General features: G+C 41.5%; 6 protein-coding genes across 6 annotated transcripts; 2 read left to right on the top strand and 4 right to left on the bottom strand.

The window, feature by feature from the left end:
- Positions 1-258: 258 nt before the first annotated feature.
- Positions 259-1,556, bottom strand: BCR41DRAFT_85005 (hypothetical protein). The gene is made up of 3 exons (XM_022031044.1): positions 1,374-1,556; positions 1,191-1,245; positions 259-1,104 (listed from the first exon to the last, which is right to left on the bottom strand). Exons 1-3 carry the CDS (start codon positions 1,397-1,399, stop codon positions 334-336), a joined length of 852 nt encoding a protein of 283 aa, XP_021880820.1. The 5' UTR covers positions 1,400-1,556; the 3' UTR covers positions 259-333.
- A 3,639-nt stretch (positions 1,557-5,195) lies between these two features.
- BCR41DRAFT_306808 (hypothetical protein) lies at positions 5,196-5,854 on the top strand (the record flags this gene model as incomplete). Its single annotated transcript, XM_022020839.1, has 2 exons — positions 5,196-5,303; positions 5,462-5,854. Coding segments are annotated over 2 exons (501 nt in total), but the record flags the coding sequence as incomplete, so codon positions are not given.
- An 831-nt stretch (positions 5,855-6,685) lies between these two features.
- Positions 6,686-11,253, bottom strand: BCR41DRAFT_371175 (hypothetical protein; the record flags this gene model as incomplete). Its single annotated transcript, XM_022026577.1, has 3 exons — positions 6,686-8,571; positions 8,683-10,138; positions 10,252-11,253. The coding sequence occupies 3 exons, from the start codon at positions 11,251-11,253 to the stop codon at positions 6,686-6,688; spliced, it is 4,344 nt and encodes a 1,447-aa protein (XP_021880818.1).
- A 2,596-nt stretch (positions 11,254-13,849) lies between these two features.
- BCR41DRAFT_371174 (kinase-like domain-containing protein) lies at positions 13,850-16,548 on the bottom strand (the record flags this gene model as incomplete). Its single annotated transcript, XM_022026576.1, has 3 exons — positions 13,850-14,853; positions 14,943-15,699; positions 16,276-16,548. 3 exons carry the CDS (start codon positions 16,546-16,548, stop codon positions 13,850-13,852), a joined length of 2,034 nt encoding a protein of 677 aa, XP_021880817.1.
- Positions 16,549-20,761: 4,213 nt separating this feature from the next.
- BCR41DRAFT_323363 (Metallo-dependent phosphatase-like protein) lies at positions 20,762-23,253 on the top strand. The gene is made up of 6 exons (XM_022021514.1): positions 20,762-21,118; positions 21,233-21,238; positions 21,359-21,385; positions 21,464-21,694; positions 21,772-22,062; positions 22,179-23,253. The coding sequence occupies exons 1-6, from the start codon at positions 20,777-20,779 to the stop codon at positions 23,202-23,204; spliced, it is 1,923 nt and encodes a 640-aa protein (XP_021880816.1). The 5' UTR covers positions 20,762-20,776; the 3' UTR covers positions 23,205-23,253.
- Positions 23,254-23,285: 32 nt separating this feature from the next.
- Positions 23,286-25,335, bottom strand: BCR41DRAFT_354698 (hypothetical protein). The gene is made up of 2 exons (XM_022024367.1): positions 25,118-25,335; positions 23,286-24,976 (listed from the first exon to the last, which is right to left on the bottom strand). The coding sequence occupies exons 1-2, from the start codon at positions 25,318-25,320 to the stop codon at positions 23,314-23,316; spliced, it is 1,866 nt and encodes a 621-aa protein (XP_021880815.1). The 5' UTR covers positions 25,321-25,335; the 3' UTR covers positions 23,286-23,313.
- Between the last annotated feature and the right edge of the window lie 642 nt (positions 25,336-25,977).

The raw sequence follows: 25,977 nt of genomic DNA, 5'->3' as shown, positions 1-25,977 counted from the left end.
TCACATCTATAACAAAAACCGATGCCCTATCCCTGTCTCAAGCGGCGACAATTCATCAGCGTTGTCGTCGTGGTAACTAAGCAATCCATTAAACTCAGTAATGTTCATGTCGCTCTGGCTATGGTGCTCGAAGTACCAGGCTTTGTTGAAGGCGTGACGTTGACGAATAATGGGTTTCTTTGAGCACAATTCGGTCGCTAGGAGGGCGGTATATGGTCGTTAGGTATAAAATGGAGTCTTTACAGAAATGGTTATAATTCTCTTATGTTTTTACCCGATACACGCACAAGTACGCGTAAAAAGAACAATGATAATAATGGATGGTTTTATTTTTTATTGCCTGAAAAGCTCCACCGAAATGTCGCCACTGCTGTTCTTGGCCATGACTAGCCCCGGTCCTTCACCAATCATGCCTATCAATTCTCGAGTGATGATCCAGTCCTTCTCCTCATCCTTTCTCCTTTGTCTTTCAGACCGAGAGTTGCTTGCCACTGACCGACCTTCACCAATAGACCCCGTTGTCGACTCGGCCTTGGAGTTGGAGTCAGACCCGTTGAGAGACTCGGGAGAAAGAGGTTGGTGATGATGAAACTCGATATATTGGATTTGTTGTGATAGTTGTTTTGGTTGGGTATCACGATCATAATAATGGTGAGGATGGTGATCATCACCCCAGGACATGGCTGTACCTTGGGATGATGTCCTGGAAGAAAATGGATTGGAGGAGTGATGAGGAAGTTGAGCGACATGGACCTGCGGACATGCCGTTAGCGTAGGTGCAATGCGATCACTCGCGGATGGTATTGTCAACGTTGCGCCCTCTAACCTGACAAACTCTGGCTCTTCAAGATGAATCTTTCCATAGTGCGTCCTTGTCTCAACTCTTCCTTGGAAGTTATTGGATAGTTGGACTCGTAATGGCCCACCAAAGTTAATAAAGTTACCTAGAAGCCTCTGCGTCCTACTTGCTAAGAGGACCTTGGCCTCCAGAGGCGAGCATTGCGTCTTGGCTTCGACTGTAAATGGTCCAAAGAGGTCACTACCGTCCACGTTTAGATCAATCCGATAATTAAGGGCAGAACAGATGACCTTGGGTGAAGGAACCTGGTCATCCGTGTTGAGTAAATGCACATCTGACATAATCCTTCCACCTTTCGTGATTGCTAAGAGTCTTGCTACACTATATTTACCCTTGATGCCGCCTGTGATTGTACTTGTAATGGTGGCAATCTCGCCATAGAAACTCTATAAGTAACCAAACAAAAAAAAAAAAAAAAAAAATGAAGGAAAGAGTCAGCCGTTGATCACTTCTCCCGCCTTTCGAAATAGATACACCAATTGACTAAAAAAAAAAAAAAAAAAAAAAAAATTACATCAATTGAGATATCTCCTCTTGCATTTGTGATGGTTAAATGCCTGATGAATGTATGGCTAATATTTCCAATTGATATTTCCAAATTTGTTCCTTCAATTGTAAACGACTCTAGGCTATCCAGGTCCCGTGGGATGGTGATGAACACTTGAAAGGCCACAGATTTTTCCAGCGTTTCTTCTAAGGGCGTGTGAATGGTATAGGTATACTGATTGCCATCCTGAATGGGCTCCAAGGCAGCAGCATTCTTGATGATAGCCTCCTTAGCTTGGACACTTGTCTTGATACAAATCATGCCTTCATTTCCACTGAGAATAGTGATTTCACCCTATTCAGTTGTAGATGGTATATGGGCAATGGTTAGTCAGGCTGATATTTCGGATAAATCTATAAAGTGATCCGAGTCTGGGAAAGACCCTTGAGGGATCCTTGTTATCAAAAAAAAAAAAAAAAAAAAAAAAATCCGGTCTGGGTAAGATCACCACAGGTGACGAATGCAGCGAAATTCATTGACAAATATGCGTGCGAATTTAAACGAAACCATCATGACGCGATAGGATTTTTTTTATAGTTGTGTTACAGATCACACACATGGCTTCTAGATCAATCAAGGGATTTTTTTTTCCTCGCTCACTCTCCGGTCTTTTAATATTAAGTTCCATCGCGATGCTCACATCCCAAAAGATGATCACGAAAGAGGGCCGATTGTAAATCTGAACAAACATTGTTTTAGCCCTTTTGTGCTCAATTTGTAAATGTGTTTACTAATGCACCTCGTCTGTTAGTGACATTCCTTTGATGAAGAGCGTTGCACAAAAAAAAATTTTTTTCACAGGAAAGCGCTCACTACCACCAAAACAAAAGGGTTTACATGATTGTAGGTAATTGGATCTTGTGTTCATAATGTATAAATATATTATGAGGCGTAATTATTATGACTTCTGAAGACATGATGGAGAGAGACGAATATAAAAAATAAATAAGCAGATTGCAACCAAATACAGAAACGATGGATGGTTGGCAGCCATTATAGTCATAATGAGCTCGAAGTAGAAGGAGACTGTAAACCCAAACATGAATAGTATCTGTGATATTGATATATAAACTGTGGTATGGCTCAAGAATAAAAGGAAGGGCTTTTACATTGCCCATGACAAAGGGTGAGAATAAGGTTGATTACTATTTATGATTAGGCTTCAGTCAACATGGAAGGGAAAGAAACGTTATATCAGAAGTGTAATGTAAAATAGATAAGGAATGGTAATAGAAAGATGTATATAGTCTACTGGACATGTGTCCAGACACATCTATAAGCTTATGAAGCTAGGCATGGTGCGAGCCCATTCAAGCTTGGTCGATGACCTACAATAGCGACAAGAGCAAAAAAAAAAAAAAAAAAAAAAAAACCATCTCTGACTGAACAGGAAATGAACGAGAGAGACCCAGAGGGTGCATACGTCTTAATTCATTTTACCGATTTTGCAACTGCAGCTGCAGTTGGAGGAACATTATATGCCGCCCCAATGCTCACTGCTTCTCGTATTTCAGCCATTCTCCACCAAAACAAAAGAGCCATGCATGGATCAGTCGATGCTTTGAGTGGACTATTTTGCCACTGTATGGTATGACCACAGACAATGTATTACATATTATTGGTGAATTATGAAAATTCAGCAAGAAAGCAGTTAACGCCCAAAAAAAAAAAAAAAAAAAAAAAAAAGGGAAACTTGCTCGCTGCCAGATGCAAGCACTCAACACGACGTAAATGATTATGTTTTTCTCCCCTCGCCTTAAATGTAATGGATATGGTCTTGCTGATGTACCTTTGCAAGGCCAATAACATTGACTGCAATCTTCGAGCACAGTTCTGCACTGATCTGTACATCCTCGTTGTCATATCGTGCAGGCAAAAGTGTTTTGTTGAAAAATCCCATGTTGCAGATTAAAATGACCAAGTGATTTGGGAAAACGACCTTTTTTTTTTTCTGGAAAGTTAAATCTGGAAAGTGAGTGGGGTGGAAGGCAAGGGACAAAATAAAAAACGTAAAGAAATTGAAGCGTAAGGTCTGTCACGTCTACGGAATGCCGATCTGTTGGATGAGGGACGAAAAGTTTGTTGCTATGATTGAGGAAAGGATTACTTGGAGGATTGTGCTGAGGAGCAAGTTAACTAAAGGATGAAGGAAAAGAATGCTAAAAAGAAAAGAGAACAGAGGTTCGGATTGAAAATTAAAAAAAAAAAAAAAAAAAAAAAATGTCGATCATTTTTGTATAACATCAAGCAGGGTCATGCTATGGCTCATGAACTTTCTATGGTGAAATAGCTCCTTTGAAGACAAACCATTTCTTTAAGAGCATCTGGACATTTATCGATATTGATAACTATAAATATTTATACAGCCTGTCGTTCACCCTATTCCTTGAACCGGTAACTTGTTGATTTGATCCGGTAATGTAATGTAGGGCCCAAGACTAACTCAACACCTCGTTTCCCAAGTCGGCTGCCGCAGATATGAATAGAGGCCGCATTGTTACCAACGATAGCTAAGATATTCAGCACAACCATGTCCAGATGTATCACAGCAATATCTTGATTTCCTTTGGGTCAAAATAGTGTATGACCATAAAAGTCAAGCGTAAATTCTTAAACCATGGATACTCATAGGGTACTCTGTCGGCCATTATCTGAATCCCTTGGGCCCAAAGCTTTCACCTTGACACGTTCTCAACCTATTGTCTTAATCAAGCTCTGATAACACAATAAAATATGGTGCATGCATGTCACTGATTCACAGAGCAAGATACCAATCACTAGTTTAACTAGTTGGCATGGCTGACCGATACACGATATGATGGACATATTGTGTTGGGCTTGCCGAACCGACAAAGCGCAAAGCGTGAAGAGCAGCTCATCACGATCACCGCAGTGAGGTTGCAATGGAGCATGGGGTATGGAGGAGTAGCAAGTATTAAACACCTTAATGACCTTTCAACTAGACACTTCTCTAGTAGATTTAAAAAACTGGATTATCCTAGCTTGATGGCGTTTTATTAAGAAAGTACTAGGTGGCAAGCATCAAGTATTCAAGATGATCAATGTGAACTCCAGAGAAAGTTAAGTAGGAATGATAGGCAGTCTTTCCCCAGATTCGAGAATGGATCGTGCCACAAAAATTAATTTCTCATTCAAAATTCATACGTACGTTGTTTGTTCAAAATGTACGTTGTCCCCCACTTTCAGGAACCTGTCTTTGAGATGACTTTTTTTTATTTTTCACTCATCCTTCTCATCTCTTCAGCGAGGTACATTCTGAATACGTGGGGGAGGGCATTCCTCATATATAAAAATAGAAAAGAAAAAGAGGGAAAAAGACAGGGGCCAACGCCACAAAAAGAAAGTCAAGAGGTCATTAGTTTTATATGAACCTTTTGGACGAGCAAGAATGATGATTCAACAACTAATCGTTATACCATTTCGTATTCTCTAGTTGCTCTTTCGCACCCAGGTCGATAGCAATATACACATAGACTTTTTTTTTTTTTTTTTCTTTTTTTTTTTTGTTTTTTTCTCAGGGTCAAACTACCCTGAATCATTTCGTCCATCATTTCATCCTTTCTCTCATTCCTCTGGCGGTTAACGCCTGCGCTACCCAAGCACTTGTTTCAGGCGCGATATGAACGATACGATCCTGATACACTTCTTCATATCCGATGGAATCATAGGAAGTATGTAGTCGACTTTGAAGGCAGAGTTTTAGGCCAGATCAAATTAAAGGAGCTTCGAGAGATTTGCAGAGATTTGACAGGCGTGCCTCTCAGTGGATTGAGTTTGGTCTTTGGCGGCGCAACTATGAAAGATGATAATGCACCACTATCATGCTTTGGTATCAAACCTGGATCAAAAGTTGCTGTCAATGGAGTCAAGCCTACAGTAGGTTTCATTGCGGCTATTGATAAATAGTTGCAAAGAGGCGTTTGATGATCGAGAACTATCCCGTATGAAGCTTAAGTGCATGTATAATGAAGTTTCATTTTGACTTTTTTTTTTTTTTTTTTTTTTTTTTTTTTGGCAAACACGTATAGGTGGAGCAAATTAAAGAGCTAACAACGAATGGCGATCCTGAAGAATATGCATTGATCTTAAGGATATCAGAATTACAAGAAAAATCCAAGAAATTTATGTCAGAGCATTGCCCAAAGTATGAAGCTGAAGTTGAATCTTATCTATCATCTAAGCCAGAACCTTTCGTTATGTCTGCTGGAATGCCGCCCGCCCGTAAAAGGCTTCATGATCTCCATGGAATGATGTCTGAAAACCTTCTTCAATCTTTGTTGGCTATTGATGGAGTCACTTGCCCATTTGATTTTGAGATTGCCCGAGTAAAAAGACGGGAGGCTGTCAAGGAGACACAGAAACTATTAGATCACATTGATGCTTTCAATGGTCGTGTCAAGGAGAGTGATAGGGCTGCGCGTCTTTGATAGTCTCTCTTTAAAACTTAACAAGATAGAGTCTTATAAATGGTTTATTGGTAATGATGCCAAATCTTTGCTTTTTTTTTTTTTTTTTTTTTTTTTCTTGTTATTTTTATGGCGCTTCATGTTCTCTTTAGTTGGTATTATTGCCATCCGCCCCCTTTCATTTGGTCCCAAAGTTGGTTGCTTTAGTGCCGCCACTCTCTTTCCTGTTGCAGCAGGGCCTGCGTCGTCGCATTTTGAGGTTCTTACCAGTGTCTTGCCGGCAGTTATGGCGAAGCGGTGTTTTAGTCTCTTGATAACGACAGAATTTACATTGTGCGGGCTTCCAATGCATTAGATTCACAAACACGATCTTTACATTTTTATTTTTTATTATGCTCAGTGTCTTTGTTGTTAGGTTATTGATTAGCAAGGGTTTAAAATGATGCAATGGGAATCGACTGTGAAAGAATAAAAGAGCACAGAGAATAGCGTTTGAACGCTAGAACAAGTCTATGAAAAGACTGACAAGTGCAATGCAATATGTATCACAGAAATCAAAAAAAAAAAAAAAAAAAAAAAAAAAACTGCAGATTTGTGATAGAGGATGAGAAAATATTGATTATGATACAATATGCTACAAACCTCAAGAAAATGCTGAAACGTAAAAGCAGGCACAAAAAAAAAAAAAAAAAAACAAAGAAAGAAGAAAGAAAGAAAGCATATACACAGATTAGAGAAAGAGAGAAAAACATTGACTGCGTGCGTGTAAGAGTAACAATGGTATTTGAATCACGAGTGCAGCTGCTAATGATCGTAATTCGGTTAATAACCTGGATGTTGAAACTACTACGATTAGCGATCCCATCGAGCAATATGATCCACCTCGGCAGTACGATCTATCGCCTGTCCATGATGTAGTGGCGATTCCAAGAAGAGATGGGATGTTGATACAGTATGGCCACCAGCCCGATAATCATTGATGAGCCCATTGCTATCACCAGCGCCTCCAATGCTCTCAAGCGCGCTAGAATGTGTAGTGGTCCCAAAGTGATTGCCATGGAGAAATTGAGCAGGCCCAGAAAAGGACCCATTGACATGGCCGTAGCCATGAGCATCCTCACCAATAATACCACCAAAGCCATTCGCGAAGAATCCACTACGATCATCCTCAAACCTTGATCCTGCTAAAAAGCTGGGTAGACCTATGCCCGAAGATTGGCGGTTAGAAGCCTGACCAATTCTTCCCTGCGATGTGCGGCCACCGTTGACATTCATATCACTCTCCGATTGGTTATTGATAGAATGCTTTTCCATGGCGTTCACGAGCGGGTTTTGTATATAAAGATCAAGATTGGCGCTGCTTAGGTTTGAAGAGCAATCTAACGCTTTTGGTCCATAAAGCTGCTGTTGCTGTTGTTGGTGGTGGTGAAGGCTGATGCTATGGGTCGATCCTGCAGATCCTCGACGGTTCAGCAGACTTGAGGACGAAGAGTTATGGGACGAATAGCCTTCATATCCACTTCCAAGTATGTTTTGATGATGACCAGGTTGGATAACATGAGATGGTTGGAATAAAGAAGATGAAGAGGACTGCATCTTCTGACGGTTCCTCATCTCATCAAAGACCTCATCACTGTCTTCCTCAGTTGAGAATTCATCGCTGTTGACGCTCCCTCCAGTTGAATTCGGCCCACACCCGAGGGGGCCAAGTCCCATTGTATGATGGCTGGCCGCGCTGTTTTGGCTCGAGTGGCGTTGACGATGCTGCGGATACGGTATGCTCGGTTGAGGATGAATATGAGAAGCGTATGGTTGACTTGAAAGCCCCTGTTGTTGCTGCTGCTGCTGTTGAGATTGTGCTTGTTGCGTTTGCTGTGCTTGTTGTGCTTGTTGTGCTTGTGTATACGTGTGAAAGGACGGAGATTGTTGCTGATATCCATAAAGCGAAGACTGTTGTTGAAAGTTAATCTGTTGCTGATGACTCGCACGTCCATTTCCGCCGTTCAGAGATGGTCCGTAGCCAGGTCCAAATGTCATCCCAGTGATCGGTTTCTCTTCAAGGTACTGTAGACTGCTCCAATTATTGGAGAAACCTATAGATGACCTTTGAGATGATGAACGTTGAGGTGAAGCATGATTCACAAAGTTGCCCAAAGTTGGCATAGTGTTGATAGGTCCATGTACTGGGGAATCTCCGCTAGAATAGCGATGGCTCGAAGCAGGTGATATTTGAAATCCAGGCGCTTTACTGAATGTAAGGTCGGATGCAGACACACATGCTTGCTGAGGCTGAGAGTAACCGCCAGGAGAATAGTATCCAGGCACTGTGGAGCGTAGCTCGCCGATGGATCCGAGGTAGCCGGTTGACGACTGTAACTGACGCTGTTGGTGCTTGTTTGGCGTCCATGGGTCTGCTGGTAGCGAAGTTGTGCGGGAGTATGGTTTAACACTGCTTGGACTTTGACTCAATCCAAAGGTTGTTCCAGATACCGATGCATTTGGGCTATGAGTAGAAGGCGATCCTGGTAAAGCGCCTAGATGACGAGAGTGATCCGGCCGTCTTGGAGGAGACGTATCTAGTGTTAGAAGACTGGAGGCAGTTGACGGCGTAAAGAGCGACCGGATGTCCCCAGTTCCAAGGAAGGGTCCGCCAATAGCTCCAGAACTACAGCTAATTGATTCATTGGCAGATGTAGTAGTGTCGAATAAAACATAATCAGGTGTACTTTGAGTAGTGGCTGTTTTTTTTTTTTTTTTTTTTTTTTTTTTTGAAAAAGAATGCTAAGGCGTTAGTTTTTTATGCTCAATAAGATAAACCCATATTCCGTACCTCATAATAGTACACTTACAATCATTAGTAGTCAATGAGATAACCCTATCGTGAAGAGGGATGAAAGTTTCTCCAAAGGAGCTCGAGCGTAATCGTGGAACCTTAAGTTCATCATTATAAACCTCAATTTGGTGACTAGCCAGGAACCGTATCAGCAAGTCTTTGGCATCCTTCAGATAATCCTCATTATTACGCGTATACTCGAAAATAAAAACATGGTCATGCTGCGGCTTATTCGATTTGTCTTCATTAGATATCTTTGATAAGTGCAGCTCTTTCGCTGCTTTACTGTCAATATTACTGCGGTGAACTTTGGAAGTACCACTTGATACGCCATTCTGTGCAATGAACTCCACCTCCACATTTTCTGTAGCTGTAGAAGATGGCGATGGTAATGAGGTCGGGACATCGTTTTGATCGATAAACTGTTGAACCTGTCCTGAACCAGCATTATTGTTCTGTGGAATAATTAATGTCATATTCCATGCGCGCTTCATCTCGTCAACTACTTGGGACTTAAACTCTGGAAGTGCTAGTACAGCATACATAGCATCTGAGGACTTGACAGAAAGAGCATAGCGCTCATTAACCATAGACAACAGCATGGTAATTGCCTGCTGGATTAATGATTCTGGGCCAAAAACCACTACAATATCGCTTCCTGTCTCGCGTGCAGGGAATAAAATCGTAGCATTAGTGGCCTCGTAAATCTCTCTAAGTGCGACTGCTTGGCTGCATAGTAATGGGAGATGCTGCTGCTTTGGAATAAGTAATCGGTGACTGACAAAATCCTTGTCCTTGGCATTCACAAACTCCATAACTCCTTGCTTTAGATTCTCAAGATTGATAGCATTCTTGGATGGCGTTCGAGCTACAACATTGTCTAAATTGTCGAAATAACCCCCTAATGTCGCAAACTCCTCAGAATTCGAGAACTTGACGTACACCCCATACTTCTTCATGATTCGTTGGATATTCTTGCCACCAACACCGATGATCCGCTTGTGATACGCCTCAGGCACGAAGAACGAAATCTCCGCAGGTAGCTCCTCCTGCAATAAAACAAGCGCTTCCATAGCTTTCACAGCGATGCCTGAGCTTAAATCGACATAAAAGTTGTACTCGTTGCACTGATCAAACTTGATTTTAGCTCCAGTAGCCTTCATGATCCTGTTAATCTTGCCATTCTTCTTCCCGGAAATAAATTCCCGATGTTCGTTCGCCAGCTCAACCGAGAATTTAAACTCTGAATGAAGTGCTTTGACCATCTCCATCTCAGTCAAAATTTGCATTGCCATTCTGATTTGCGTCTCACTGCCAAAGACAGAAAAGCCATTATTACGGTACTCAACCTCAGATCCCGAAGTCTGTGAAACATGCTTGCAAATATTAGCTAGAGATGGTAGCATTTGTGGAAAATTTATAGAAGGTCCAAGGTCCCTCATCGTTATAGATCCTGAGTGAAAGTGGCATGACTAAAGGACGTAAAATAATGTTTATATGAGTCAATGCCATGTCCATTGGATAGTCATATAAATTCGGTAAATCATAAAAAGTGGGTTCAACATTAATCAGCATGCAGACTTACCAGCTGCATCACAGTGCGAATAGTCCTCTCCACGTTTACATTCGATTCGCCATAAACCGATATGGTAAAATGTGTGCCACCCAATGGGGGGAAGGCGATAAAGGTAGCATTGTCAATCATGATGCCACGCAACTTCTCGCGATGGTTCAGCATCATCCAATCCAGCTTACGAGTTGCAATGTTTACTTGACGGGTACAAGAAATGGACATTGCTTGAGCCCTATGGTATGCGCTTGATAGAGTGTCCTTGGCAATGGCAACTTGTTTTGATTCCCCTGTAATGTAGATGTCGTTATAACGTGTATCGACAGGAGCACCACTCTTATTGGCAGTTTGTACAAGGGGAGATGTTAGATAGATGCTCGTGTTGGTTTTTGCCATTAGTTCCTGAATATCCTGACGTTTTCTTCCACCAATCATATTTTGGTATTTGAGCTCGACAGTGAGTTTTTCCGCGATAATGCCAGGTTTCAGGGTATCAATAGCGACAAGCAACAAAAGTCGAGCGGCCTCAGCATTCTCCCAGGATCCAGTTACTTGAAGTTCAACAATGTCCTGTCTAGAATATCCCGCAACAGGGCTATGCCCTGATGAAGTAGTATGTGCAGAGCTAGACAAGAGTGTGATTGAAGTCCTCGTTGTTGCAGAAATCTCGTCAACAGAAGCTTTAAACTGGGGACGAACCATGGGTAAATGTGTAGTCGATGAGGATGGGGATGAGTTTTGTTTTGATTGAGCTGAAATAACCTTCCCATCTAGCGCTGTAGATTCTGCTCCAGATTCATTCTGCGTACCACTATCCTGCTTTGATTTCTTAGCTGTGGGCAGCATCATGAGAGTCTGGTTTTGGGTATCTATATCTGTTATCAGGTCGCCTTGTACAATAGATGTTCCAGCCGATGCAACGGTTGTTGGTATTGAGCCAGGTTTAAGCGCTTCTTCTGATCCGATAATTGGCTGTTGATCAATCGCAGTTGAGGGCTGATCATGTGGTCTGTTCATTAACGATGTATCTGTAATGTCCGAAAAAATCAATGCTTTGCTGACAGGAAAGGAAAGTCTTGGCTACAGAGAGTGTAGAATGTAGAGATATAACAGCGTGGTAAGCAGGTGTATTCATGGTATTATCGAAAAACAACTTCAGATCGCAAACATGAGAGAGTTCAATCCATTGAATTCTGCCATAACCAAGAATATCTATCTATAGATAGGTACTGGTTGATGATGGTACTGATTTAATTGCAGCGTCTATGCATATTGCATCCAGAAGAGAGCGCCCATATCCGACATCATCTACCAATCTTGGGTTTCTCCAAGGTTCCTTTTTTTTAAAAAAAAAAAAAAAAAAAAAAAAAAAAAAAACTGCCCATTTGCCAGTCATATTCAAATAAACAAACAGGCCGTTTGCGTAAACAAACCCTTACACGCCAGACTCTCAAAAAAATGAATAATGTGTTAGGGATACTGCGGGAAGGAATCAGCTCAATAGAAAAGGTTGATCAGACAAAACGATGCCATGAGCTAAACAAATAACATGAACATCGTAATCTGTTGAGCTAGCCTCAAGCATCATCCTAACATCTTGATGAGAGAGGGATGAAATGGGAGAAAATTGCTTTGACAACAGTCTAGCTATCCTCTACTTATTTTTTTCCCAAAAACCATGGGATCAAAACCTCGTTACCTTCAATGGACTATTGCGTAAGAATGTTCCTCGAGCGAGCATGACATTCTGATATGATCCCAACAGTGTTATATTGTAAATGACACTCGTCTGACAAGTATCGAGAGACCAGGGCGATTGAGTAGTAAGTGGCGTCTTAGTACTGTTCGTTGATGAGATATTATTCTTATCAACAGCAACATGGAGAGCTGCTTGACATTGATTAACTCGATTTTGCTCTTCACAGAGCTTTTGAAATATTCTTGTTGTATTCTCGTCCACTGGATCGCCTACTTGCGCAGAGGGAAAGCACAGGGAGAGGATTGTGCTGTCCTCCATGGCTCCTCTTTTATCAGTATGCTCACCAGACAAAATGAGACTACCTGGCTGTCCTTTCTATATGCTAAAGTCGCTGACTGTCCAAGGAGGTGGCCAAGGCAAGGTCGACTTTTCTAGGTGATTGCACACCAAGGTCGATATAGATTTGCTAAAAGAAATGCTTGATACTAGATTTGGGCCTTCTGGGGGTTGTGAGTATGAGAAAAGAAAGAGGAAAGACAAAAATAAATGAGTGAGCGGGATGGATTGACAATGCCCTAAGGGAGGGGGAGTTTGGTTTTCAAGACTGTAGCCGTTATGGTGTGAGTGGGTGAGAAAGGTGTAAGTGTTCAACTGTTATTTATTGTGTTGAGAGTTGAAAGACAGGAGAGGGGAAGAGTGAGCAGGAAGAGGAGACAGAAAAGAAAAGGAGGTTGAGGACGCGGTCGGAAAAGACAAACTCAAAGGATCGAGTTGTAGACGAGATTATAAGCACAGGAGTGGATGTTGAGGATTGGAGAGAGAGGGAGGAGAAGGATGAAAGGAAAGATCAGAGTCGAAGTTTTGAGTAGGATGTGATCAGGACAGGGAACAAAGAAAGTGTGAGTGAAAGAGAAGAGAGATGTTTATGATTGTAGTGCAGCAAAACAATAGAATATTATAACGATAATAAATATCATAGCAGGACGCAGGTGAGGTATGTTGTGATGTGTACTTTTGTATGTTGAATGTTGTCGATGTTGGTTGCTATCATTTATTAAGAGCATGCTTGTTTGTAATACTTTGGCCCTGTGAGAAGAGATCGCACACAAAGACACAGCTTTTCCTCTCACAAATATCAGCCCAAACAAAATAGAGTATATAATAAAGTAATAAAGACAGGTTGTTACTTTTACCTGCTTAAATGGCCTGTGGATTATCAAGAACAAAGGAGTAAACGGACGACAATGAAGAATGTGTGTGGAAAGCAGAAGAAGGATGAGAAACTGATTTTATTGCGTTCATGAATAATGTACATGTGTATTTCGTATTTGTGTCTCACTCAAAAAAACGAATCATTAGCGTGAGCGTGACAGGCCCGGTGCCCGGAAATGGGGTAGGGTGCAGGGGGGTAGAATTGTCTATGGCGTGAATTTCCCTTTTACTCTTTCTGACATTTAAAAAAAAAAATAAATAAAAAGACGAGTGACTATCCATCAGGCTCTTGTAACCCACCCTGCATTGAGAAAGCCTGATCAATGAGTGCGCCATACTCGCAGCAAACCATTAAGGTTGATCTGCCTTTGACCCATTTAATTCACTCCTCCACTCCGCTATTTATGTGTCATTGCTGCGCCAGGCGGTAACATCCATTCTCTCTAGTTTTTTTTTTTTTTTTTTTTTTTTTTTGGCGGGAAAACTTATTTTTTTGTGATGAGCGCCACCTGGCGTCTAAACGAGTGGCCAAAGATAGTCTCTGGTTTGAAAAATGCACAGGGATAAGATGCGTAATGAAGAAAGCATAGCATTCAATGACAACAAAAAACTTGTGTAAATGATCATTAATTATTTGTGTCAACAGAAAATTGTTTGATTTGTAAGGATATGTATTAAGTCGCATGAAATCCAATTTGTTAATCAGATGGAGAGAATCATTCCATGCACGCCACCCATGTTGTTTAGCACCAGTTCACGCTTCTTCTTGATATGGGTGTCATAATACAAATTTGCACAATCTAACTGTGCTTGAGGGACTACTATTTTGCCTGGCTTCCCTTTAGTCCGGAGACCGGTTGAGTCAAGGAAACCAGCGTCTGTCAGGACTTTGATGGCAACCTTTTCTCTCCTTGGTGCACCAGCCTTGCCAGTCCAAAGCTTTAGGAACTCCCTCGTTTTGGTTCTTAGGTTCACAAACTTGTCAGTTGTACGCCCTGTCATGGTCATGCAAGCTTCAACTGCTTGTTGTATAGACTCTGGCTCTGAAGCCAGCATGTCTGCGTCCAGGATGGTTCGAACAGCCTCGAAGTGGAGATATTTGGCTGCCAAAGCTAAAACATTTCCATCGCGCGGTGCTTGGATGGATGTGTCCGCCCCCTTTGCAACCATCCTGTTCATAGCCTCCACTACATCTTCAGTTCCAATCTTGGGGTTCTTCATGAGTAAATGTAATGGTGTATATCCCTGTACATCTTTGGCATTAGGCTCGGCGCCAGCATCAAGGAGCATATCAAGAGCCGCAAACAAATGTGAAGAGCCACTATCGTTCTTGAAAGGTATATAGCGATCCAGGAGAATATGCAGACATGATTGGTTAGATCGCTTTGCAAGAAGTGTGATATCGGCCTCTTGATCTAGGAGTTCCTTAAGTATGGGGAGCGAATTTGGTAAAAAATGGCCAAGGCATGTCAAGATAGGAGTGATTTCACACTCTAATGAGTATGTGGGGACGATCGCGTAACCATTGATATCATGACCAGAAAGAATGTACCACTCAGTCATATCTGGGTTAGAGACACTGACAGCTTGGTGAAGAGTCTGTGGACGGGTAAAAGAACGAACTTGGCTTGAACCTGGGGAAGTTGAGCGGATGCTGTTGGAGCGCATATGAGTGCTTATGGCGTCCGCATCGATGCTATCAGAGACTGTATTTTCGTCATAAATGAAAGATATACAGGTTAGTATGCAGTGTATTTATTGTGAGTCTCTTCCAAAGCATATGTGCTCTACTTACCCACTGTTGAGATGGACATTCCAGTATCATCGCCTGGTAGCATCAGCATATCCATAGGCTCAACAACGACAAGCATTTGTAATGTCTCCTCGACAACCTCAAGCGGTGGTCTTGACTCTGCCTCTCCTTCCCAACACATTTTGAAGAGTTGCTCGTAGATCTCAGGAGTGCCAGGGACTGTCTCCTCACGAAGGCCTTTGATGATTGCTGAGGACAGCTGCTCCATGCTTTTTGCAAGTCTGGGGCCAGATTCAGCGCGAGCAATAATTTCATCAAACGGGATACGACCTGATGAAAGCTCCCATAACAGAATTCCGAGTGAGTACACTTCCCAGTCGGGATTGTAGTTTTCTTTTCCCTGAAGTTTTTCAGGAGCCATGTAGACAATTAATGAAGCTGGGCTGGGCTGGGCTGTCATTTGGCAAGGTGCTGAGGTGACGAGACCTCCAGGGATGCCGAATCCAGTCAGAATAGCAACACCTTCGTTATCGACAAGAACGTTGCCCGAGTGCATAGTGCAGGGGACATCGTTTGAGATCAAAAACCGGAGGCCTTGGGCCATGTCCAAGGCTAACTTATAGCGCTCAGGCCATTGGATTGAGTCAAAATGATGATCGAGGAATTGACGGAGCGAACCATAGGAAGGTTGTTGAAGGAGCAGAGCTGGAATCTGGACTGATGTTTGTGAGCTATTCGGCAAATAGCCGTACAGTTGAATGATTTGCCGGCACTTGCGAAGCTTGTGAAGCGCTTGGATCTAGACACCGTCAGACTGGACGGTTAGTCATGTTTATTTATTTTATCTCTCCAAAATTAAAGTTGCACAAGAAGGGTGAGAAATAACTGTCAAGAGGAAAAAAAAGGCCATTGCAGCAGTGCCAAACCCCTGGTATAATTTTGAGTAAAGGTTTGTGCGCAAAATTGTTTTAATAAAACAGAGGTGTAGGATCGGGAATTGAGAGCAAGGAAAGGGGAAAGGTAAAGGAAAAAAAGATATACGTCTGTAGGTAGACAGAAGAGAAGAGAGCTCTTGTGTTTTTGTGAGAGGAGAGGAGTCGATAAGATTGAGTGAGCAAGGACTGGAATGTTGTCCAAAAAAAGACATGAAGGGAAGGAGGCAAACGGTCATGAGCCTGGCTGTAAGAAAGATGGCATAAAACGATGAACAGAGACGAGCATTTTGATGATTTTGAGTACTTTAAGAATGGTAGTGTATCAATGCGTGAGACGCAGAAGTCGCGTTGGCTGGAACGTAAATGAGTGAAACGGAATCGTGTTGATTGCATTGCATCCCTGAAGCTAATTTCTTGTCTTCTAGATTTTTTATTCTTACCTCTAATAGTACATCATCTGGATTTCCCCAGCGATCCGCAGGTAGGACTTGAACCTGGCACTGCTTCCAGATGGCGACCTGCACCTGCTGGACCCCGCCAATCATACTGGGATGTTTAGCATTGCTAGGCGTGATCGGGACCGGCACAGAGCTGATTTGAGACAACTCTTTCATGAGCACAGGTCGACAGGTTTGTTGAAGCCACTGAAGGCTTTGGCGATAACTATTTAGGTCTACTGATTTCTGGTATTCTTCCTCGGTCAACGACCCCATGCTGCGCTGATTTGCTGATTGATTGCTTGCAGAAGCTGCTGATGATATGGCTCCACTTCTAAAACTATTACTTTTAAAGAGTCCTGTGAATTTGCTAGATGGACTTGTTGGGCTTGCAATATTTGTGAGGTTATTGCTCGATATTTCGGGAACGTCAATGCCATTGCTAAGGCTTTTATTGCTTTTATTACTCTTCCCACTCTTAATTGAACTCGTAGATGAAATTTCCTCTGTAATAATACAGGCTTTGGGTATCATGTTGGATTGCATTCCGAACATTGTGTATATTTGTTATGGTAGAAGGTGCAAAGTAATGAAGGGAGAGAGAGAACGTGGAAGGCGTGAAAAAGATGGGTAGGGAAATCAGGCACTAATGGAAAGGGCAGCGTGGCGTACAAGCGGGAGGAGTGTAGATCGAGAGGACAAGAGGATGGAGAATCTAAGAGTCTAATAAAGGATGAGTGATGGAGAGGAGTTGAAAAGCCGAGCAATGAGACAATATCAATTAAAAATACAAATGTATACCGACAGGAGAATGAAAAAAAGCGAGAAAAGAGAATAAAAAAAATAGTAAAAAGAGTAAGAGTAAAGAGAAAGAGAAAGAGAAAGAGGGAGAGGAAGAGGGAGAGGAAGAGGGAAGGGAGAAAGAAAGAAATTAAAAAAAAAAAAAAAAAAAGAAAAAAAAAAAAAAGGTAAAATAACCCATTCAAAAATGAACGATATGAACTACAGTTACAAGGTTTTAGTTTGTTTTGTTTGTTTTGGCTGTTTTGATTTTTGTTTGTTTGCGTTTGTGTTTAATGGTTTAATGTTGATGCAGAACTGTGCCTTGCTCATTCACACACATGTTCATCATGTTTATTTTTCAATGCATCTAATCCACAGCGATGCATAAAAACATATACAAATATGTAGTGTTGACAATGTCCAGTTAGCTCATCCCCACAGCATTGAGCTTGTTAGTGTCCATGGCTGTAGATGTGGGGCGAGAGTGAGATACTGAAAAGTGTTTGAGTGAAATTAGTCCATTCAACAAGAATATGTTGAGTATGTATACACATGTATGCTATACATGTTATATTACAAGTGTATGGATGAATGGAAGGTATTCATTCAAAAGTCTTTTTTTTTTTTTTTTTTTTTTTTTTTTGTTTGCGATTGGTCTCTCGCGTTGAACTTCAAAGTTGCTTTGTCTTTGTGATCCCACTGGCTCTGGACATACTTTTTGAGTACAATCAGGCATGTTGATCTTTTTGCTGCTCTCGTGCTTTCCTTTTTCGCAACACGGAACCATTCTCGTCCATCGTTCAGAACTCGTTTTTTCTTGCTTCTGTCTCTCATTTAGATGTCTATGTATACTTGCTTTTATCATTCTTTACCGCTTACATCAGAGAAGTCTCTGATTGTTTATCTTGAACACTCCACCAAAACACAACACTTGTGGCTGATCGTCCTTGATGAAAAAAGTTCTATAAACAAAGCTTTGTATTCCCTTTCCTTTTCCATTCCCGATCTCAATCTTTTTTACTCACATTTTAACTGTAGACAAACGTAGGCTTGGTCAATCAGTATATGTATACACAGATATTTTATTAATTTTAAAAAGGATGAAAAACCAAAAAAAAAAAAAAAAAAGAAGGAAAGAAAGAAGAAAGAAAGAGAGCTTCTATTTCACGGAATAGAAAAGACTGGCAAACAACACACGGAGCATGGTTATTTATGCCATCAGAGAGTCAAGAGCTAAAAAAAAAAAAAAAAAAAAAAAAAAAAAAAGGCCACAGTAAGGGCTCCAGTGATACTTGTTGTTCTTGTAGAAAAAAAAAAAAAAAAAAAAAAAGAAATCGCGATTCATTTAATGCGCAATGCTGATTAATACCACGACTTAATAAAGGGATTAATAACCAAGCAGAGGCATGATATGGGCACATCATAGTAGATTTTGATTTTGATTTTGAAAGCTTTTTGATCTCATATCCCACTCTTTCAGTATCAGCCATAATCAATGAAGAAAGAGTCAGAGGCAGAGAGGACAGTTAATTTGGAGTTCCATTTCTTGTCGCATGACACTTTAACATTTCGGAAGACATCCTCACCATTCAAAAGATATTTGTATTATCTATATATTGTCCTTATATTTATATATTTATATAAATATATAATCCTTGTCTCTCTGTCTGAGTTTACATGAGTGGATGGCACACTTAAATATCAGAGTTGTCTCGGCCCCTGATATTCATTCATTCACTACCCTAGCCTTTTATGGTTCAACAAGAGCTTTTTCTTTTGTTTCTTTGATCATATATATATATCGTGTAATTCTATGAGGCTATAGCAATAGAACAACTTTTGAGTTACAGTGCATGCTTTTATATGAAGAATGAATAAAAAGAAAATAAAAGCTTGGAACAACTCCGAAAGCCTTAGGTGCTCTCGTTGGTAATTACTGGCGCCCTTTGGACGGTTTCATCCCTAGACATTAGAGAGTCTTCTCTGGTTCACTGGTCTAACCCGGTCTTGTGAAGAATAGCTCTATGATCAGGTTCATAATACAAATCCTGGCCTAACCGTAAGATGATTCTAGCACTTCACCTATTTTCTAGTTGCTCTTCGTAAATATTCACTAAGTCGTTAAATTAAAAAAAAAAAAAAAAAGGAAAAGGAGGCGTAACCCAAACTGGGGCTGTTGCTCGTGCACTGGAACGCCAGACAAACCTCCATGCAGAATGCTCAGGCCTCTTATTTGTATCATCTTTAATAGTTCACAATCAGCTTTTTTTTTTTTATCTTGCCAGCTGCTCAGCTTGTACCCCATTATAGTAGCTAGAGTCTCTTTATCTTCTTCGAACCCCTTCAATTCCGGAAGCCCAACATTGCAAGCCTGATTTCCTTTCTTTAATATTTTTTATTGCTATTGTTATTATGAGGTTACTACGCTACCTTGCTATTAAAATGTTGATATTTATGTCTGGACGCGACCCCATGTATTTATTGAATAGGCTTGCAACTCTATCTTAGGTGATGAAATGTAAAATCAGCCACTAGATCAGTTCAATCGCTCCATTTAGTTTAAATAACTTGATCATGTACCAAATGTCCATAAAACAGGATGGTAGCCCAATCTCGCCTTTTATTCAATGTGTACAACGCTTTGTCTCGTTTGTGTTGCCGAGATATCGCTTATCTTGATTCTACAACGAATAAAAATAGTAAAATGAAGTAATAAAGGGGAATGCAACAATGGATATAATATCACACTGCATTAAAACGAAGAACAGACACATGTGGCTGAAATATGGAAAACAAAAAGATCATGGGGTATGGTTCTCAGACGACAGAAAACTGAAGGGCAGGGTGCCAAACATACGCGACTAGAAGATACCTTATTTCAAACCACTCTTCATTTCAATGTGGAGTAAGTTGCTTAGTCGATTCATTTGTTGCTTACAAGTAATGTACAAAGGATCAGAGAGTGAGGTGGAACCATTCTAAAGAACGATGCATGAATCAATACAAGCCTGATCTATTCTTTCCCTTCTTTCTACCCCACAAATATATGAGCTTTTGTCTTTATCAAAGAAGTTTATCTTTCATCAAATCACTAAAAAAAAAACTGGACATGTAGCCCATGTACCACATGTCTTTCTCCGCGGCCATGCCAATGTCATTGTGCCCTCTCCCCCCAAAAAAAACCCAGCAAATCTTAGAAGACTTGATCTTTACAATTCACAGGTCGGTGCGTGTCCAAAAAGGAAATTATCTTGCATATACCCTTCTTTGCACTTGTGTTGTATCAGTAGGTAGGCTCGTTCCCATCCCTCTTCACTTTATAAAGGTGACAGGAAATTCCATTTCCTTTTTGAGTCACCTAAAGTGAAGGGGCTGGGAACGAGCCTACTTAAATCTCTAAATACCGAATGCTCATAAATCAAAGCCTTCACTTCATGTCGATAGTTCTAATATTTGCTAAGCTTCCTGCTCAGGGTCTTTTGGATGGCGCGTGTTTCCTAAAAATAAAAAAATGTACACTAATTTAACCAACCTCTGTGAAAAACCGTAGGCCCATCTCTTTTTTTTTTTTAGCCAGGACACAGATTCCACATTTCACAGATTCCCATTCATCTAACACAATCATACTCTGTTGTATTTTTTTTTTTAAAACTACCTAAGGCATAGCACAGCAAAGTATAGAATAACTTTTTTTTTTTTTTTTTTTTTTTTTTTGGTGCTCATGCGTCTTCTCTCCAAGGCTGATGTGGTGGCGGTTGTGCCTAGCAAACAAATGAACCTCACGTTTCCATTCATTTGTTTGGTGGCATCATTGGTCGTAACGGCGGTCTCCGCCTTGCCACAAGCCTCTAAATCTGCAAGCGACGGTTGGCTGAATTTGACTGTGATTCATACCAACGACGTCCACTCGCGTGTCGACCCTGCCAACGAGTTCGGCGTTAGTTGCACAAAAGAGGATATTGCCACGGGTCACTGTTACGGAGGCACAGCTAGACACAAAACCGTGATTGAGGATCTCCGTAAGAAGAACCAGCACTCATTACTTTTGGATGGAGGCGACGAGGTATTGAAAAATTATGAGTAAGAAATAAAATAACGCGTTATCGTGCCTGCATATTGATAATGTCTATCTTCCCTATTTATTCTTGTATACATGCTCCTATCTTTCACCGTTTAGTTTCAAGTGAGTTTCTAAGCAGTGATAGATTTTGGTCTTTCGAAAAGTTGTTGGGTGTGCCATGATTTATTTTATTTACGGGCGATGGCCAATTTTTTTTTTTTTTTTTTTTTTTTTTTTTATTAGGGCACGCTTTTTTATTCCTACTACAAGGTACAAACTGCTTCACTAAATGAAATCACTCCGTATTAACACTGTATTCACCTAGGTGCAAATCTTGATTGTTTTTAGGGAAATGTCACGGCAGAAGTCATGAACGAGCTAGGCTATGACCTTACGACTATTGGCAATCACGAGTGGGACAATGGGCCAGCCAACCTAGGTCGTTTTTGGTCCAAACTCAAGTTCCCAATCGTCTGTGCCAATGTTGACCTGTCCAAGAACCCAGAACTCCAAAAGTGGGTCAAGCCTTACCATATTTTTGAGGACCTTGGGCTCGCAGTGATCGGATACATTACAAATGTAGGCTTTTGCGTCGTCATAAACGAGGAATACCAACAGCATACTGTACTGATGGTGATCCTTTCTTTTTATACTAGACTACTGGTGATATTTCAAATGCAGGTCCAACTATTGCATTTACCGATCCAATTCCTGCAGTGCAAAGATATGTCGATGAGCTCGAGGCCAAGGGCATCAAGCGTATTTTGGGTCTTTCGCACAATGGGTATGGCCCTGATATGGAACTCGCAGCCAAGACGCACGGAATTGATTTGATTGTTGGGGGCCACAGTCATTCGTACCTAGGCGATCCAAAGAACAAGATGTACGAGGGGCCTTATCCCACGGTTATTAAAAACCTCAAGGGCGAAAATACCTTGATTGTACAGGTGAGATGTTGTATCCAATGAAAAAAAAAAAAAAAAAAAAAAAAAAAAAAAAACTGGATCTGGGACTGATACAGTAGCTTACTGTTAACCCGCATTGCATTTGATAACTGCATTAGGCGTTCTGTTGGGGTAGATATATCGGTCATCTAGATGTGGTTTTCAACTCCGATGGCAAGATTGTAAGCTGGAAAGGTGTTCCTGTCTTGGTGGAGAATTCGATTGTCCCTAATGCCCTTTTGCTGGAGCGTATCGATGGCTGGCGCAAAGAGTTCGAAGAATGGGGTGAAACCGTTCTAGGAGTAGCCTCACAAGAATTTGATCAGCAAAGTTGTAAGCAGCGAGAGTGTACTATGGGCAATATGGTTGCGGATGCTATGCTGCAGCACGCGCGCACTGCAACGATAGATGACAGTAAAAATGGCTTAGATGTCAAGGATGAACGGCCATGGGTTGATTTTGCATTTGTCAATAGTGGTGGTATCCGCGCTGGACTTCCTGCAGGGAATATCACAATAGAGATGGTTACAGCTACTTTTCCGTTTGGTAACCGCGTTGTACAGACGCAGATGTCAGGAGAAGAGATTCTGGACCTGTTGGAGGCGATCTCTTCCGGTCGAAATAAGAAAAGTCAGAAGCTGCTTACTTCTAACATTCAGATTAGTGGCTTACGATTCACATACGATTCGTCACGCCCGCTGTCAGAGTCACATCTGATCAAGGCAGAGATTCAAGGCTTTGATAGGGTGTGGCGTGATATCAAGAAGACGAAGATATACTGGATTGCTACCCTTGATTTTATTCTTAGAGGCGGAGATAATCTTTTGGAACCCAAGACTAGAGAGCGAGTGTTCAATTTCAAGTTGATGGATGAGGCTTTGATGGATTACATCAAAAACGAACATACGATTACACCGTACCTTGATGGACGCATCAAGGATGTTGTCCGTTCAAAGAGCAGCTTTACTAGCCGTGATCATGAATGGCCTGCTGGAGTTCCTGAGTATCTTAAGAGTCAGTACATCGGAGGTTTCAATGAGATGCTGAGGGATTATGTGCGCCTTCGTGAGGGTAGCAGCACTGTTCTATCACATGATGATTCCATTTTCGAGAGTACTGAGTCCAGGCAGAAAATCTGGAACTGAGAATACGTTATTTGAAACTTCATTAAAAATAACATTCAGCTACGATTTCAATATTGTTCACAAAAACATTGACAAGATGCTGTTCGTATTGTGTATTCCTTTATTTTTGTTAACAGTTGATAGAATAAACATGCAGAAGGCCTTGATTACTCTGTCTATCAAGACTAGAGTTCGCAATCAAAGGTTCTTGCAATTCTACATTTTCGGTGATATCGTCATCACTGTGATGGCTTCTCCATCGACGGCTAGATGAATGGTTCTTCAAGACTTTGGGCATAGACAATTGACTGCCAAAAGCGGATGTGACCAGTCTTAAATGACTCCGCGATTTCGCCTTTTCCTTCGTCGCCGTAAAGATCACTGTACCAGCTTTGCCACCTTCAGATTGTATTCGTGTTTTCTTCTGCTTTGAATGGTTTAATTTTTTTTGAATAGAGTTTTTTGACGGAGATGGTGATACTGATGACCTTGATGACCTTGATAGTGGCAATGACGAGGGCGTTGGCGAGGCTGGTGCAGGTACCGATGATCTGGATGGCTTTCTGTGATGTTGCTGCTGATGATCAGCAAGCTCTTGTTCGGATACAAACATCATCCTACAAAGTCTGTTATTACATACAAGGAGTGGGCCTTGAAGGATGAGGTGCTCCAGATAGTGCTTGATTTCATCCGTGTCTGTTTCGAACAAGCTACTGCAATCATAGGTAAAGCCATGAGCTTTGGCCTTTCCTCTTGTTATCGTAGCCGAGATAATGCTCCCCGATGCTGATTCTGGGCGCCGCAGAGTACACCTTCGAACAACATTTTTCTGGGCGTTTTCTTGACTATCTTCAACATCAGGATCCGGTTTCACCGGCTGGTCATGTAACGATTCAATATCAATATCACTATTGCTGTCTTTATAATTAGGCTCCGTCTTGGATATTGACGGCTCATTGGCTTGTGTTAAGGATAACTTTGGGGATAAGGGGGTATTGACAGTTGACGCTGGCTGGTCAAGGATCAGCGTTGATGATAATGATTCTACAAAGAGCGATGTTTCTGTTGGGCTTGCCTCTAACGCCAAATCCCCCGAATCTACTGATACAGGTCTCATTAAGTCCATTCCTAGCGCTTCTTCTTCCACGACGCCAACTGACTTGAGGACTGGTGAAGGCTCTTTAATTGGAGAAGCTATTGCTGGTGAAGGCACTATCACAAAGTTTAGAGTGGACTGTGATAGATCCTTTTGTAAAATAGGCATCTTTGAAGTTGTTGTAGTGTCAATTGAAGCTTTTGATTTGTCCGCAAGCTCTTCTGTCCCTTCCAGTAGCTGGTCGGGGCTTTGTGTGCGTAAAGTCGGTTTTGAAGGAATAGGTGACCACGTCCGCCATCCATTTATTGTTGAAGCCCCAGTTGAAGCCTTACTTCTTTTAATATCAGCCTGAGTCTCCTTTCTCATAGTCAATGCCGTTGCAGTAATATCAGGATACTCGCGCTTCTTTTTAGTCGTATTTGTTGCAAAAGCAGAATCCCGGATTGCTGCTTTCTCCGCAGTCATCATAGATAAAGATCCATTGTGTTGTATACTCTGTACTTCTGTTTGAGGAACTGATGTCGTATCCGTGGATAATATGTTGGCCGAAGTCGAGGTTTTAGGCGCCTCATGTCCAGTAACTGTTGATGGTATTAAAGTTACTGCCTGTGGTAGTTTCACTGAAGTGGATGTCACTGATGGTGCCTGACTTTGAGCAACTCTATTTTGTGTGATCCCTGATGAATCGGCTAGCCTACTTTATATCGTAAAGAAAAGATAAGAAGCTTGAGCTGTTGCAATATTTTGATGCATTCATGGCTCTTTTTCCTATTTTTTATTATTTTATTCGGTAAGCGATTCCGAGCTGAAAAAGAACCAAATGTGCTTAGGAGACTACCTTATGGACGCTTGAAGCGCATGCTTGCGGACATGACGAGTCCAATCGAATAACACGGTGAATGTTTCACCACAGCCTGTATAGGTACAGACAAATGTTCCGTTTGCCTGCTGCATCAATGACGAGGAATAAAAGGAGATGTAAAAGAAAAGCAATATTGGTGAAGAGCAAATCCAGATCAGCTCGCATGAGTTGCTCTTCATTATCACATTAAATGGCCTTCAAGAGAAGGTAAAACGGTACAATCTTGGCCCAATTACGTCACCCAGCGGCGAGGGTGTAGCACAATCTTGGCCCAAAAACAAAGGGATCAGCTGATTTGTTACTTTTTATAGTCAATTTGTTCAGGTGCTTGAACACCTCTCGCTGTCATTGTACGGATTACATTCCTCGGTTCTGCTATTGAGTCTTGCATATCCTTCAATGTGCACTTTCTTTTCTGCCTATTATATATACTATACGGCCCAGCTCTTTCCACAGGACCATAAGCTCTTCTTCACACTCTTCAAACGCTTGGGTGGTGACTTCTTCTCTTTTTCTCTTCTTTTCTTCCCTCTCTTTTGTTCTCATCATATCCAGCTCACGCAGTAAAACTGGTGAGATAAAGCTCTCGAGAGGAGGCCCTAAGTCGAACTCTAAGTGCCTGTTCTGATGTTCAAAGTGCGAAGGAGCAGCGGCATATTGAACATCGAAGCCGTCGTAAATCCTTGACACTAAATACATGTGTTTGCAAGGGATCTTCTGTCGGACATAGTCGGGGCATGAACATGACTGAAGGTGGCCCCTCTCTACATCCGCGGCAACGGAGTACTCTACTTCAGATTCTTCGGACGACTTTACCGCGAACTTTGAAGAACGAA

This window comes from Lobosporangium transversale (assembly GCF_002105155.1).
Source record: "Lobosporangium transversale strain NRRL 3116 chromosome Unknown BCR41scaffold_21, whole genome shotgun sequence".
Taxonomy (NCBI): Eukaryota; Fungi; Mortierellomycota; class Mortierellomycetes; order Mortierellales; family Mortierellaceae; genus Lobosporangium; species Lobosporangium transversale.
The sequence above is the reverse complement of the archived record's forward strand: the minus strand, read 5'-3'. Positions and strand labels throughout refer to the sequence as shown.